The 16,795-nt window shown below is 37.9% G+C and overlaps 1 protein-coding gene across 35 annotated transcripts in view; it reads right to left on the reverse strand.

Moving 5' to 3' along the window:
• Window positions 1-376: 376 nt before the first annotated feature.
• The window catches only part of trip6 (thyroid hormone receptor interactor 6), a 52,869-nt gene continuing 36,450 nt past the window's right edge, over window positions 377-16,795 (reverse strand). For 9 of the 35 annotated variants that reach the window (XM_087260868.1, XM_087260866.1, XM_087260867.1 and 6 more), the window contains 8 exons: window positions 13,599-13,750; window positions 11,391-11,495; window positions 10,263-10,820; window positions 8,157-8,247; window positions 7,906-8,075; window positions 7,610-7,788; window positions 6,081-6,201; window positions 377-2,049 (listed from right to left, as the gene is read on the reverse strand). In XM_087260868.1, coding sequence (XP_087116994.1) covers window positions 1,918-2,049; window positions 6,081-6,201; window positions 7,610-7,788; window positions 7,906-8,075; window positions 8,157-8,247; window positions 10,263-10,820; window positions 11,391-11,495; window positions 13,599-13,750 — 1,508 coding nt within the window. In that variant the 3' untranslated portion in view covers window positions 377-1,917. Of the gene's footprint in view, window positions 2,050-6,080; window positions 6,202-7,609; window positions 7,789-7,905; window positions 8,076-8,156; window positions 8,251-10,262; window positions 10,824-11,390; window positions 11,496-13,598; window positions 13,751-16,795 lie in introns of all 35 variants that reach the window. The other 26 variants (XM_087260858.1, XM_087260855.1, XM_087260859.1 and 23 more) reach the window with 3 other exon arrangements.

Consider the following 16,795-nt stretch of genomic DNA (forward strand, 5'->3'; position numbering starts at 1 on the left):
ACATGCAGACTTCTCAGATCAGTTCATCCAGACATTTTAATCTAATTTGCAAACTTGTTTGAAGAACCAAATGAGCCAGAGATCAGTTATAAGGTTAAAAGATTCAGGATCTGTCAAATCATCTTTGATCAGATCACGTTTTTGGAGGACCACAAACACGGCATGGTTCGGATGTCTCCTTTGTCTGTCACATCCATTACAGGTCTTTCAGTCTCTGCTAATGAGCTGATGATCTGAATTAGGTGTGTTTGACTGAGGAGACATAAGCGAGGTACGAGGAGAGAACTCCAAAACATTATGTTTGTTTTCTTCACAGACCATAAAATCAAAAACTCAATAACAACGCTCAGTACAAACTTAAAAACCAATGCACAGCTGCAGTACAAACAGATGAATTTATGAAGCTGATCTTTTTGTCCCTACAATCAATGTCAATAAAAAAACAAAAAGAAAACTCACCCCAACCCCTCCAAAAAAAAAAAAAAAAAAACACTGAAAAATAAAAGCACATCAGGCGTTAAAACAAACCGTGCAGTAGCAGGGGCACTTTAGCAATCAGCAATCATCTACAATGATGACAGGTTTAGCAAAAAGTTTTCTTTTGGCAGCAAATCAATCAGATTGGCGCTATGTTGGGACAAACTTACAAAAAAATCCAGACAAATTAATAAATAAAGCATGCAGCCATCTGTACCACTTTACGCTTTTAGTTTCTAGATAATTGTAACTACTCGTCAGTGCAAACACTAGCGTTTCATTATTCCGCTTCAAACAATCAACACCTTATTTGAAACCTTGTTTTAAAGTAATGGATGCCTGCGGTCGCGCGTTCAAATAACAGACCATTAAAAATGCACTTTGACACAAAAAAGAGGTGTAAAAAAATAAAGCCAGCCAGTAACAATCTCATCAAATCTCTATACTTTACTTTCTTATAACCTTCATACTTGTCCAAATATCCTCGGTTAGTCATTAATCACCATATATTTAGTAGCAAAACTGTGACTAAGTTTATGAGCAATACATTCGTCATTCATCTAACCTAATAGATTCCTCTCTAATCACTCACTATTCGCAGAATCATCCATTCTCCTGCCAAAACAAAACCGCTAAGAATAGCAGAAAACTCACATCCAATACAAATCCTGAACAAAGATTTCCTTCACTGCGGCTATGATACACACTGACCCTTTATCCCTATCTACATCTTGTAACAGCACAGAAATCAGCGTAAACCTAAAGCTAGTGACTGTCTGGAGGGAAAACAGCTGCCCGTGGTTAACTTTTTCACCTTTTTACCACAATTATCACTAGAATTATGATGATTATAACGATAATGGAGAAATATCAAGTCAGTAAATAAAACGCAGTGATCATATCCTTCAACAATCATGATTTCAAGTATTAAAATATTAAGCATCAGATTTGCGTTGAGGGTCACAGGAGAAAAACCTCACATTCTGGCAAGGACTAATGGACATCTGTGACATAAAATCAGCATCTCGATGGGGGACAAAGTGACCCCAACTGCCAGCAGAATTGGGGCATTGTTTAAGGAAAAGTGTGAAGTTTCTATTTCTCCATGTTGGTTGAGGGTTGTAAAAACACAGTGAAGGTAGAAATGCACTATTCACAAGTCTCACATTTTGTATATATACATAAAACACCATCATATTTCATTCACCACCTGTTTTTGTATATGATTAAAGAAAAACAGTTTTCCAGTGAAACTAATCTAAGCACTAGAGCAGTTTTGTTTGGCTCTATGCTACCCTGAGAGGGACGTCTTCATATTGTTTGTGCAGTGGTTGTTTAGTGAGTGAGAAACAGCAGGTGGTGGATGTTTAGATAGCGGTACATTCTGAAAAGTAACCTTGAAGGATAGAAAGGGCTCAGACAGGGAGACAGGACGGGGTGTTAGCAGTCAGTGGAGATTTTGGCAGAAAGATCTTGGATGCGGTGAGCACTGCAGCTCTTGCAGAGAATGTGTCCATCCAGGGGGTAACAGCCTCTGCCCTCGCCCTCTGAAGACAGCAGGAGACCACATTCCTACAACACAACATGCAGCCTTTAAGAACATTTATTTTATAAGAGGCCATCTTATGCTTTGGATGTTTAATCTATATTTTGGTGTGTGTTGTTATGGCACCTATGAGCTGCACGGTGGAAATTATTCTTAAGGCCACTTCAGTTGCAGACACTGCAGTGCAAAAATAGCTTTTTTTGATAGTAACAGCCATATAGTGTGTTCTTATTGTAACTCAATTAAGGCAAAATTAACTGTTTTTTCAGACATTTACAGTTTGAACCCAAAATGACTAGTCTGTCTGATGTAGAAGAGCTGGAGTCAGAGATTCAATTAAAAGGAAAGTTTACTGAAGATGGTTTGCAGCTTCATCAGCAGAGGCCAGCTTCAACACTCACAAAGGAGTTCATAGGCCACTTTGCTTACAATCTCAAAACAACAATTGTACGCTTAAATAACATCATAACTGCATCATATTGTACCATATTAGTATTTTAAAGGGCCATGAAACCCCCTCGTTTCAGCAGGGTGTTTTCACACCTCTACTTTGGAAAAAGTCAGAAAAGTGGGCGTGTCCAGCTCTGTTTAGGGGGGAGTGTCGGAGGAACTAAAGTGGGATGGTGTGGGAGTGTCTATTTGTGCATGCGTGAGTTTCAGTCAAAATACTCACACATGGGAGAAAGTGATGGTGTTTAACCTACATGGACATGTGTAGTCAAATTATTTGCCAAATTATTAAATGTTGGACTTTAACTGCAGTTTGGCTCTTTCATTCAGGGAATTCATTCATGCCCCTCGCGACAAACGCAATATTTGATTCGAGGATCTGCTCTAAGCGTGTATTTTTCATGCAATGTTTGATACCGCATGGCGAATGAGAGAAAAAATAACTCCGCATTTCCCGGAAACTTAGATGTACACGGCAGGTAGCGTCAGAAAGCCGCGTGTGTTATTCCGGTCACAAAATGCGGTGCTATGTTTGCACTCAGTGCAATAGTTAACTTAATTCGATACGAACAAACTGAATAAACAAAGAGCACTGGTCGCTCACTTACCAAATCTGTAGAGACAGGACAATCACCAGCAACTAGAGCCGCGTCTTTATGAAGAGAAGACTAACGTTACAAGCGAATCCGGATTTCAGCGTTTGCAGATGAGAACAGCTCTCAGGTAAACAATGTTCCTCCTTAGACACGTAAGTTATTGTCGAGCGTCGCGTACACTGTAATCCACACGTGATCCAGCTGAGCTCTCACAGAGAGAAAATGAAAACGAAACTTAATGGCAGCAAACTATAAAAGCAACACTTCACGCTTGTTTTGCCAACACAACGTGGCGTCTCTGTGGCGTAAACGTGGTGACACTAATGAATATTAATGAAGTTGCACAATAGAGCGCGCTGATTGGTTTGAACCAAGCCTTACTCATGCATTAATGCATCACACTGTAAGACGTAATAAGACTCACTCTGGCACAGACGCCCAGTCTGCACGCTGGAATACACGCTATTATGTCATGAACGTGACGCAGCTTCAAAAATTCGTTTCAAACAGGAAGTACGAATTTGCTTGAAATAACGCAAAAACAACCAATTTACACTTTTTAGTGAAATATAGGTGTCCTAATAGTGTTTTTAGCAGTGTGGGACACATATACGACTGTCAACAGCTCAAAAAATGTGTTTTGGTGTTTCGTGACCCTTTAAGATGCTTCAACAAAAGCATTTTTGCAATCTCTTATTTCTTAAACGCAATGTTTCATTACCACCTTTCTGAACTTCATAGTAGTCAAGTCTACTAACAAAATAACTTCATTTAAATAATGACTTAATTGTACTGATGCAACACATTCCAGTGTGTTCCTAATAGAAAGTGTGCAAGCATCCTATCTTGGCTACAATGAGCCAAATGCACCTTCACAGTTAACAAAGCTAAAATCAAATTCATTCTCTGGAAGCTGGGCTAAATGATTAAACACTGTTATTGCACTCCTGACATGCGCCAGACTCTCAGGGCATACTCACACTATGCTATCCACACCGTGCCCAGGCCCGTTTCCCGGATTGTTTGAGAAGTGTAAGTGCTCTGAATCAGGCCCAGGCACGGTTCACTTGGCCGGCCCTGGTCCGGTTGGAAGAGTTGTGCCAGAGTGCTGTTCACTTGGGCCTTGGCGCGGTACGCTTGTAGTGTGAGTGCAAAGCATGCCTGAGCCTAAAACTGAAGACGAGACGTGACGTTTATGGGACTGTGTCATATGGATTTATTATTTATTTTTACTGTTCAATGATTGCAAACTGTTGTAGTTTTTTTTAAAGATGCAAACCCCTCACTGCACGACAGCGTCAATAGTGGCTGATCTGTTCGGCGAATTATTTGTCTGTGTCACTGCATCCCAAACGACTGTAAAACAATATAATTAAAGAAATCTCCACTGTGCATAGCGAAAGAGCTTACTAAACAGTACATTATCAATGGCATAAGCATGCCCAGGTCCGAATGTAATGTGAGTGCGAGCCGTCGGAAGGACAAGTGTGCTTCGGCCTGGATCAAGGCAAATGTACATAGTGTGAGTACGCCCTCATTCACCAAACAGAGATGAAACACAGATATAACTTATTACCTAAATACCAAGATAGATCTAGTGTTTTTTTTTTTTTTTTTACAAAACTATTACTTCCAATTCATTATCATGCAAGAAGAGGGATTGAAAATCATTTTCTTGTTCCCACTTTTTAGGGGTTGAACACAATCTTAGCCTAATTCAACAAAGGTCAAACATAAGTAATCAAAACTCAGACAACTTTTAACAGAAATAAGACAGCAATCATTATTTCCAATTAAACCTACAATATTTCCCAATTTCTACTTTACCAGAATTCTCAACTCACATCCATAGTCTATGTCAGGGGTCACCAACATGGTGCCTGTGGGCACCAGGTAGCCCGCCAGGTTCACATGAGTTGCCCGCGGGCCTGTTCTACAAAAAGCTCCCCATAGCACCACATATGAGTAAGCTGCATCTAATATTTTTAAAAATATTCTTTTTAAATCACACTTGCATTGGTGTAAATTTGAAAAGTTATATATTAAAAAAAACTTTTAAAACAATTTCAGACAAATGAAGTGTTGCATATTGATATTTATCTAACTTAATATATTATTTTTAACTTATATATATTAATCATTGTTGACAACTACTGTGAGAAATCATTTACATGATCAATGTCTTCACATAGATGAATATTATTAATTATTAATAATAACATATAATGAAAAGTAAATTAAGAAAAATGTGTTATTTGATAACTGGTAGCCCTTCACACTAATCGGTACCCAAGAAGTAGCTCTCAGTTTCCAAAAGGTTGGTGACCCCTGGTCCATGTGCTACTAAACACAACTTCATTACCCTAAATGTAGAGTGTTCTTACACATTTAAATGAATATATTAAATTATGCCTTATCTATGTAAGTCTGTAGATTTCAATTACAATACATATGTTTACAGAGCAGTGTGTTTAGATAATAATCGCCTGAAATATAATAATAATATATGCCTAAAACATGATGAATATTAATTTTTTTTCCCTGACTATTGAAGGTATTTTCTAAAATACTGAAAGATAAAGAGAGACATCTAAACTCACCATACTAAACATGTCTAACTGTCATAAATAAACAAACTAAATAAAAATAATACATATAGAATGTGGCTTTATTGAAACTTTAGATTTTAGTAATTCAGTTTATATTCCACTACATTTGCATATTTAATTAAACATTACAATTTTAAAAACTCATTTACAGTGAAAGACAATCAAGTGTAAAGTATGGAAAATAGGGTGCTGCAGCATCTAAATTTAATCTATTTCGGAATATATTTAATAAAGTTAAACAAAATGCAGATTTATTAATATCGCTTATTAAGACGAAGATTTTCTGTCAAAGCACTAAATGCATGCTGCACATGTAAAAACACAAACTTCTTTCAGATTTTTAGAAATATGGTCTATATATGTACTTCCACATAAAATAAACTCATGTGTAAAAATCCTTACCTCACATACGTAACAGTTAACATGGAAACTGCGATCCAGTGCAACGATCCTCACCGTCTCTTCTTGCCCAGGCTCTGGCATTATGGGTTGACCACATACTGAGCAGCGAGGAGCAAACTTCCTGCTCACACAGACAGCAAAATGTTTTATCAAGTAAGTTCATATAGGATATCGGATTGAGTCAAAGCATAATTAGTAAAGAAAAACACCATGCCATTCCAATACCTGCTTTAGGTGATTTATAAATAATAATAAAAAAAAAACATTTACACAATGTATTACCCTGGATCACAAAAACAGGCATATGGGTATATTTTTGGGGGGTGGGCATGGGGGAAGATGTATGCATCATCATCGTCTTTTGAGCTATACTTTGTTATAAATTCAGGAAATCTGGAATATGATGATCTATCTAAATCTAAATATTGAGAACAGCAATGGAAATTTCAATAAATTAATAAAAAATCTATATATAGTAGACAACATCTGAAGTGGTCTTAAAACTACAGAACAACACCCATTCTTGTCTTAGAAATTTTTTGATCCACTTTAAATGTTTACTACTGTACTTATCATAGGAAATGAAAAAAAAAATGTCTCCATTAAACATGTCCTTTATGTAATAAAAATTATGTAACTGTAATTATCATTGGTATAAAGAAACATTTCAATATTTTTAACTCATACTAGGGCAGCAAGAATAATCGAAAAAAGATCACGATCTCGATTCAACCCTACGCACAATCTTAATTTTTCTACGATTCAGCCAATTATATTTTCAAGGTCAGGAGAGAAGCAAGGTAGTCTCTCAAATCTTCACAGCAACACTGACACCTTCAAATGGCGTTGTGAAAAAAAATGTCACATACTGCATTTATAAGGTAAAATTCACCCAGATATTTAATTTCTGTCTTCATGTAATGATGTTTTCGTGGCCGCAAAGTTACACGTGACCTGACTGCCAGCTGTTTGTTTACTTCCGAGAACCAGTGTTGCCAGATGTGGCTGACTGTTTCCAGCCTAAAACCAGCTGAAAACTAAAAAGCACCGCCCAACAATCTGTAGTCTTGTTGGGAGATCACAACTGTTGTAAGCGTTTGTATGTGGAGAACAGGGGCTATGGCATCTCTTTGGGGGATCATAACAGGTTTATAAGTGAAGACCAGGGCTGGCGAGCACGCCGTTATAAAACCGCTCAATTTTACACTACCCGCTTATGTAATTTATTACAATCTGGCAACATTGCTGAGAATGCGTGCGTGCATATTATTATTGTTGTTTAACCATATGTTTGAGAATTAACAATAATAATTGGCTATTCATATTAACCTTTATTTTACATTTACAGGATCGTGAGAGAATCGTAATCTTGATTTTAAGCAAAAAAAAAAATCATGATTCACATTTTTACCAGAATCATGCAGCAACTCATACAATGTACTTTGGTTATTCCCACAAACATACCCATGTAAGTTAAGTCTTGTTTTGTGGGTTCAAAGTCATATCTAGGAAGAGAAGAGGGCAAAAACCTGTGAAAGTCATCAATGCAGTGGATCTGAGATGTTGCATCCACAGTAAAAGGCACTCCATCCAGACAACAGCCGCAAACCACACAGGTGAAGCAGCGAGGGTGGTATGCCTTGCCCATGGCCCTCAGGATCCGGTCTAGGATGGGCTCAGAGCATTTTGAACAGCGCTCAAGTGTGCTCTGTGAAGAGAGACACAAAGAACAAATAAAATTAAAAAAAAGAAAGTGATTTTTTATGAATGCGAAATGTGCTACAGAAAGGAACTAAAAGCACTTAAAAAGGACCAAAAAACATACTATGTAGCAGTTCTCACAGTAGCTCTTCCTGTCTAATGCATAAAAGGGCTGGCCTCTGAGTCGGGCATGACAGGTGATACAGGTGAAACACTCCACATGAAACACCTGCTCCATGGCAATACAGCCGCTGCCATCTCCCAGAACATTATCCCCACAGCGAGCACATCGACCTGAGGGAAAAAAGATTGAGCCATGACCCTAATAAAATAAGCAGAAATGCATTACTGAAGATGTAAAACATGGGAGCATACCAAAATACTCCTCAGTAGGGGGGTGATTCATGTCATACACCAACTTCTTGGTGAGTCGATCCAACTCTTCCTCTGGATGCGGGGCTGACCCCTGCTGGCAGAACATGAAAGATTGTTCACTTTTAATCATACAGGACCTCTCTGTTTTTATTATGGATTTAAATTTTTATACCTCTCATACTAAGTATTCAAAAAAAGTTATACTACTACTCAGCCATTCTGTGAATATGATCAGCTTACAATGGGAAAAAAATTATTAAATTTTTCACACAATAAACACACCAAATTTTTTTTACATCATATAAAAACATCAGCTTATAGTGTCATATTTTCTTACTTGAATATTAGGCTCAATAGATATGCATTCTAACCGTGCGTTTACACCAAGATGTAATATAATGATTGGATAGTGTGGACATCAAGGTGAATTGAAATCAGGTCAACTTTATTCATCTTATTCTTGATGTAAGAGCGGGCACAGGCATTGCAATTTTTTTTGGCTCAAGACTTCCAGTCTCATTCACTTCCATTCATTAATAGACGCTAAAAAAGCTTGTTTTGCTGCTTGGTGATGCAACTGACTATTTCTTATTATATTACTCTACTTTTTATGTATATTCATGAACATATTTGTTTGAAGAGCAAGTAGTTTGATTGTTTTCTGCTGTTTTTTATTCCTAGTCATTTCTCCCATAGGCAACCGAATCAGAAGTTCTAAAACAATTGCAAAAACTAGTGCACTTTAACATTGTAGAATAAGGTCAATAGCAATGAGCTCTGACGAGCTTCGGTGGCAATCGGAATGTACTAGTCCACCACTTAAGATGATTCCAGAGAACAAAGTACAACAATCTTTGGATCTAATCACGTTTCCCAGTTTGTAAAGTAGGATGCGTACAAATTTACGTTAACGTGAAGACCAAGGCTAGAAAACATCTCCTATAAACAGCATGTTAGAGTTAGACTGGCACTTAAACATGCACACAAAAGCTTCAGTACACAAACAGCTTTCAATTCGTTTATTTGCGTAGAAAACAGAGTGCAAATCGTCAGAGTGCAACAGCAGGGCAACCGAAGTGAATGATGCTCTCGCAGGCAGTGCTGTGAACTCACAACATTGTTAGCAGGGCGTACAGCAAATTTATCATGATCATGATTTTTGTGTTGAGAGGTGCATCTTTTGAAAGGTTTACTAATGCTGTGTTCAAACCAGACGCGGCACGCGCGGATAGATCACGCTATTTGGACGTAAATATATGCGTGAACATTCTGAGTTTACTCGATTCATTCACGCGTCAAATCCGCTTCATTCGTGCGTCAAATTCTCTACACAACAGCTCCTCATTGGTTAAAATGTTCAAAAGTTTTGGCTCAAAAGTTCAGACTTTCCAGCTCAATCCCTCGTCAAAAACGAATTGCATAATTTGTGTCAACTCATTCTCGCATATCGTGCCGCAGGATGTCTATTCGCGTCTTTGCATTTACATAACATGTAAATCACTCATACATAACAGTTTTTCCGTGTGTGGTGTGAACATAGCATAATGGCTGCAAGCGTTTTGTGCGCTACTTACACAGCCTGCAAGCCTAATGTTTTAATCGTCTGCTGCGATTTGCGTTTTGGTCGTTGAATGATATGGACCTGAAGTTGAAAAAGTAGACTCTGAGAGAAAAAAGCATGCTACAAAAGATCTCCAATTAAATGAAAGCACTGGCTGTTGAGGTGACAGCAGTGTTTGTGTTATCAAGACAACTGTAAGGACTTTTAAAGATGGAAAAGACACTGGTCGTTGTTTTGAGTTATCTGGAGCTGTATGACTTTAAAAATCATGAATATCACAATATTACTAAACATTACAATTAAAACAATATTAACAGCAATGCTCGCGCACAATACGCAGCTTAAGAGCCGGCTGTAACAGCACACTTATTGCTTTTTCTTGCCTCGCATTCTCCGAATGGAAAAGTGCGTTTGATGATGCCCCTAATAGGCTTCATCACACATTGAATGTTTTTGGACTCTCAACACGCTCAAGGCTTGTTTTTTTGCCAAGTAAGATACAGACTCAATGCTTCAGTCATTCCCTATGCACATTTATGTCTTACCTTGCTGGACTGATATGCTGACACTTGGTCTTGGCTCTTCTTCACTGGCGGCCCCTGGCTTGCTCTCCCTCCTGCCATATTTCCAGACCCCCCTTTATAGGCGGCTGGATCTCCATGTGGCTCTTGGGCAGGAGGAGGTGGCGGAGGGTACCAGCCCTGTCCCTGCTGCTCATAATGCGGTCTGATGTGGTCTTGTTGAGGGGGGCGAGATGGATGCTGGCGAGGCGGTGGTGGGGTGTAAGCCTGCTCCGCCTGTCGTCCGCTTTGAGAATATGTGACCGGCTGAGCGGTTTTCACTTGGACGGTGAAGCGTGGGCCGGTTGGGGTGGAGGCAGTGGTGTAGGAGGCAGGCACTGGCTGTGGGTAGGGTTTGTGGACGGAGGAGTAGACATAGTCCTGTTGAGGTGTAGAGGTGTAAGGCGGAGCGGGGTGGTACTGATTTTGAAGGGGAGGAGGGTAGACCATTGAGGGCCTGCCTGGTGGTTGAGCCCCCATCTGGCTGGGAGGGTTATAGCGGTCCATAGGGAGGTGCTTGCTGTAAGGCACATTGTCATACAACTGCTGGGAAAAAAGAAGACAGGATTTTTTTAACACAAGGATGTAATTTATGAATTAGCAAACAAAAGCAGAACTAATTAAAATGTGAAAATGCCACAATATCAATCATTCCCTGTAGATTGGCATTTCCTACTCAACTTTTGCCTTGATTTCAAGTATAAAGGAGGTAATAAGCAATTTAAAAAAATCAGTCAGTCTGCAGATTTTGAAATTGAGATTCAGAATTGAAATATTTTACAGAAAAAAAAACACAAAAACACACACTTCATAAACACATAAACATGAATACATAAAAATTTAATGTCACATAATGTATGTTTTTTTTCATCAAAATATCCCCAAAAAATAAAACAAATTAGATATTTTGTTAACTTTTTTGCGTACTTACATTATGCCAAGTGTTTTAAAGAATGCTCAAATATGGAGAAATAAGTTTCAAATGAAATTATTTCTCCAGTCATTATTGCTTTTATTACTATTACCATTATTAATAATAATAATAACAATAATAATGAATATTAGAGTGATTCATGAAGGATCATGTGACATGTCAGCATAGATGTGTTTTACCTGTGTGCTTGAGCTCTGAGGGTGGCTGTCCAGGTCTGCCAGCATGCATGTAAGAGAGTCTATATCTGCATCAATAGTAGAGATGTGCTTCTCTGATCCCCGATTCTGAGTAAACAACAGCCACAAACAATACACACTTCATTGTACGTTTGAGATGCTTACTGATAAAAGGTGGGGGAATGTGTTTCTTTCTTTTTTTTTAAATAATAAGAGGTCAATAAAGAAAATTCAGTCATCCTTTAGTACTCTATGGTCATGTTTACACTGTCAGGTCTTGATGTTCAGTTTAGAGTTGTTGTCTATATCTGATTGTTTTGCCTGCCCGTTCACACCAAAGGTGTCCAAACTCGGTCCTGGAGGGTCGATGTCCTGGAGAGTTTAGCTCCAACACTAGTCAAACACACCTGAACCAGCTAATTAATCTCCTATTAGATACACTAGAAACTTCCTGACAGGTGTTTTGAAGCAAGTTGGAGCTAAACTTAGCAGGACACCTGCCCTCTAGGACCGAGTTTGGACACCCCTGGTTTACGGGTTCTTTTAATTGTGACCTACATTCGTTTCATGTTTACACTTGCCATACAATTTATGACGTCACGCATGTGTAAAGGTGGGTTCAAGCATCTGCGCCACACTCGCCACGGTGGAAGAAATCATCTTGCTTTTAGCTCTACGAAATATGCCAAGTTTGCCCAACTTTAAAATAATTTTGAGGCAGAGGAGAAGGAGGGAAAGGGTAACCATTGCAGCTTGTGGCTATGGTTTATGTGTGGTGTCCTCCAAAATTCAGAGAATTTTGTGGGTACGAGAGAGATGTCAGGTCTGGTCTGAGCAAATTGTGCCTGTTTATTTCCAATTACACTGGCTTCCTGTTTAATCAAGGATTGATTTGAAGACCTTGATTTTAACTTTCAAAGCAGTGCAAGGATTAGCACCTAGTTACATCTGCGACCTGGTGACCCTCACCACCCCAGCCCGCAGTCTTCGTTCTGCATCGGGGCTTACTTTGCATCAACCACGGTGTAAACTCAAGACCATGGGTTGGAGGGCTTTTCACACAGGGCGCCTAAGCTATGGAATAAACTCCCTATCAGCATTAGGAATGCTGCCTCTCTGAATTGTTTTAAAAAAACTTCTTAAGACTCATCTTTTTAGCATTGCTTTTAATTTAGGATGATTATTTTGTTTAACTTTTTTTATCCTATGGTCCATATTTTTATTGTTTTATTGCATCTTTTATTGTTGTGCTGTTTTGCTTGTATTGTTTTAGTATTTTGCCTTTAGCGCTTTGAGTATAAGAAAAGCGCATTACAAATAAAATGTATTGTTATTATTAAATATGAAGGAGGCCTGAAACCGATCTCTGAATATCCGAATGCATGGATTTTTTCATGAGATTTTTTTCGTGAGATCTGAACTCTCACATACAGTATGAGCAAAATAAATCAGAATTGGGTAACTTTTCACTGGCAGTGTAAAGAGGGCCTATGACTGCCCTGTATGAAACACTAACTTTTATGCCTTTAACAATGTATCTTAGGTCCTCAATTGACTTCCATGATTCAAACAACCAAATGCTACAGAAGTCAATGGGAAATGAAACCACTTGGTTACCAATATTTATCAAAATATCTTTGTGAGCTTAGAAAAAAAAATCATACAGGAGTAAGTGAGGGCACAATTGTCATTAAATTTTTTTATTAGGATTTTTTGTAAATTGTAAATCTAAAAAGACGTGCTCACATTTGCATGCTCAATAATAATAATAATAATAAAAATATAAAATAAATACTAGTAAATAATAGTAATACATTCATACTTGTTTCACTTAGAACTTGCACTAACAACCAAAGCTAAAGGAAATATATTTTATTAGATTTTATTTTAAAGTGTCTCAGTCCAATAGTTTGGTGTGCATCAAGGTTCAAATGGCAGTGCTCATACTTGTTCAAATGAATGGCATAGTGGATAACATAGCAATCAAACCAGAAGACCATTTTAATCAAACCAAACCTTTAACACACCCTAAGTCTTCTAGAAAGTGTAATAAAGAGCACGAGTTATGACAGCATTATAAATTTCTTGATATATTTTCCCTACCCCATTGTTTAAGGGAATGACTGACAATCTGAAGCATATTTACACTACACAACAAGTCCTGCTCATGCACTAGAATTAATTATAAATGAATGTGTGGGTATCACTGACATGGAGTTCATGGCTGGTCATGCGGGGGTTCCAGGTGTGGTGGTCTTCTTTGGGCCCTGGGGCATAGTATCGGTCTCCTAACTGGGGGGTCAACTGATGATATGTGGCAGACCCTGAGCGATCATCTGGATGCTGGTGTTGCATGGCTCCACCTAAGCATACACACACTGGTAAAGTTACAAAGCACAGACTGACAATATTCATGCCTTATTTTTAAACACACACAACAGATCATACAGTCAGTTCAAACCAATAATTTCTAACCATGTTTAAAAATAAATACATTAAAACCGCATAATGCTTATGTTTTGTTAATTATGTTATGTTTGAAGCTATGCTAGCTTTTTACCAAGTCAAAATAACATGAGAGTTTTTATGTAATGTAATGTGTATTTATATAGCGCATTTATTGTGTATGGCCATACACCCAAAGCGCTTTACAATCATGAGGGGGGTCTCTCCACACCACCACCAGTGTGCAGCATCCACTTGGATGATGCGACGGCTGCCACAGGACATCGGCGCCAGTGCGCTCACCACACACCAGCTATTGGTGGAGTGGAGAGACAGTGATCGAGCCAATTCGATGGAAGGGGATGATTGGGAGGCCATGATCGTAAGGGCCGATATAGGGACTTTGGCCAGGACACCGGGGTTACACCCCTGCTCTTTCACGAGAAGTGCCATGGGATTTTTAATGACCACAGAGAGTCAGGACCTCAGTTTAACGTCTCATTCGAAAGAAGTCTAAACAAATCAAATGAGCGGTTTGATCAAACACTTGGATTTGAATTAGCTTGCTCAACCATTAAAAGAGAAATAACACAATAAAAAGATAATCATGAATAACCAAATATGATTAGGGCTGTATGATATTTGTACTGTAGTGCAGAAAGAATCAAAGAATCCAATCACACATGAATTAAATCTTTATCTGAATTGATTATTATGTCAGAATGTGTCTCGCTTTCAATGAATAAATAAAAAGGATTGTACACCAAACCACAACATGGACTAGTGTCTGTAAATATTAAAATGCAAAAACACTGTTTAAATATGAAGTCTGAAAGCTATGCTTATCTCTTTGTGACAAAGCGAAGTGGTTTCATTTACTACACACATAGACAATCATGTGTAACATCAGTCTCACTATATGAGAAAATGAAACTTTGACTCACTTCATGAGCATTTTACCATTTTATTTGAGATAAGCCGTTGTTATTTCATACACATAAAAACTCAAATGTCTTCAACATAATATGTGAATATGAAAGTTTAGGAAAGTTGTGGTTCTGTTGGGTTATGGGCATTTTTGTTTTGGAGCATTCAAATATCAACAAGAGTAAAGTACGATTCACCACACTTCAGTTCAGTTCAGTTCTGCTCAGCTCAGTTTGCATTTCTAGGGCTACAGATTAACTTTTTGGACTGGCAAGCCATTATTTTCTTAGGTGCACGAGCACAAAACTTAAGTTCACTCAAATTTTGACCGCACTGCATTTAACACCAGTTTTACAAGTTCGCTTTTCTTTATTGCAATTCGTATAGGCAATATTGAATTGTAAATTAATAACTAACAAACTGGTCAACATGAACTTCTTTATTTAAAGAACAATTCTACAAGAAAGGTAACTTACTGTACTACTGCCCTTCACTATCTCCGACTGGTTTAACCACGACATGGGCTTAATGTGTGTCTGCTAAACCAGTAACGAAGAGTAGTAAAAAGTAAAAGTGAAAAACTTTTTCATTCCAGGACATCCCATCCCACCACTCAGCTGCAATTCCAACAAGACGAACATCTGAACCTCTTCTACTGACCCCAATTGCAGTAATGTCAGGTTTTTATTTTTTTTCTGGTGATGCCATAAAAATGGTTTAGTCATGTGAACCAAAAATACATCAGTGGCAGCTGCTAACTATTTAAATATAGCGAGTTTGGTATTTTGGTGTCTCGTGTCAAAAATTCAATGATGCTCGTAGTGACGATTCTCTCAGACTATTTGTGATCAGCAGTTCGTGTACGTTATGTTACGATAATGGTTTGTCTTGCTTGGTATCAGGTAAAAGGTACAGACAAAGTCCCTTTAAGACAAGTCAATTCACTCGGCTATGCTAGGGCATTCTGTCTGAATAGGGAAAGCATCAAATTCTTTAAAATTGTTTGCCAAGCTTACGATTGCATTAAATGTTTGGAATCACTAATAAAACAAAACAACAACTGCCTCATAAGTTTTGTTTCTAAACGTCAAACAAAATTAGAATATTTTCAAGTCGCTCAAGCTAATGCGCATGCACACTCAAAAGGAAAGTGATCACCAACACCAAGCTCATTTATGGCCGTTCTACACATTATCATCCTATGGATAATGCTTCATCTGATTGCGCTGCTCTTCTGAAATAGTTCACAACTTGGTCTTGATGGGGAATCTCCTCCAGAAATGACAGCAACTCTTTGTTTACTAGTTTGTGGGCGTTTGAGAAGTTGCTGTCATGTGATGTGCATTTGACAGGACGAACTGTACCTCGTATATGTTTCATAAAGATTACAATACAGATTCATACAAATGTCAGGCATAATTTGGAGGTATTTTTTACATCTGTGAAGCAAGTATTGGTTGAGATTCCAGTGTTTGTTGACCACCAAACTGTTGTAAAAGCACACATCTGGTCCGAGCTTTCCCAGGAGAATCGTCAGTTCATAGCAATCGATGATTGGCTCCTATACTAGAAGGTGAGGCTTAATTCACCATATTGACCGTTACACTTTTCCCCATTCAAAACTATACGAGTAACACATCTTGTGTGTTCTATAGTCTTTGGTACACAACACTGTGGAAAAGCCAACAAAATTAAGCAAAACTGAATCATGACGCTGTACCATCGAGTAGACAAGAGCTTTTAATAGCCACATTGTTTGAATAAATGTTCATTTCTGTTTTCATTTATAAAATACTGATATTCTGTCTTCACTAATTTTAAAATGAAGAATATTATCATTCAGAGCATTCATTTACAGAAAATGAGATTAGCTCAAGATAAATTATTCCAGCTTTCTAGTTTTAGGATTTAAACTAATCTGACAAGTTTTTTATCACTAGGATTTAATTTAAACATTAAAATGAAATGTATAAAAAAAAATAAAAATAAAAATAGAGTAAAAAATGAATTTAATTTTTAAAAAAAAGTAACAGTAC

Source organism: Danio rerio, chromosome 7 (genome assembly GCF_052040795.2).
Source record: "Danio rerio strain M-AB ecotype USA chromosome 7, GRCz13ab, whole genome shotgun sequence".
NCBI classification, from domain to species: domain Eukaryota; kingdom Metazoa; phylum Chordata; class Actinopteri; order Cypriniformes; family Danionidae; genus Danio; species Danio rerio.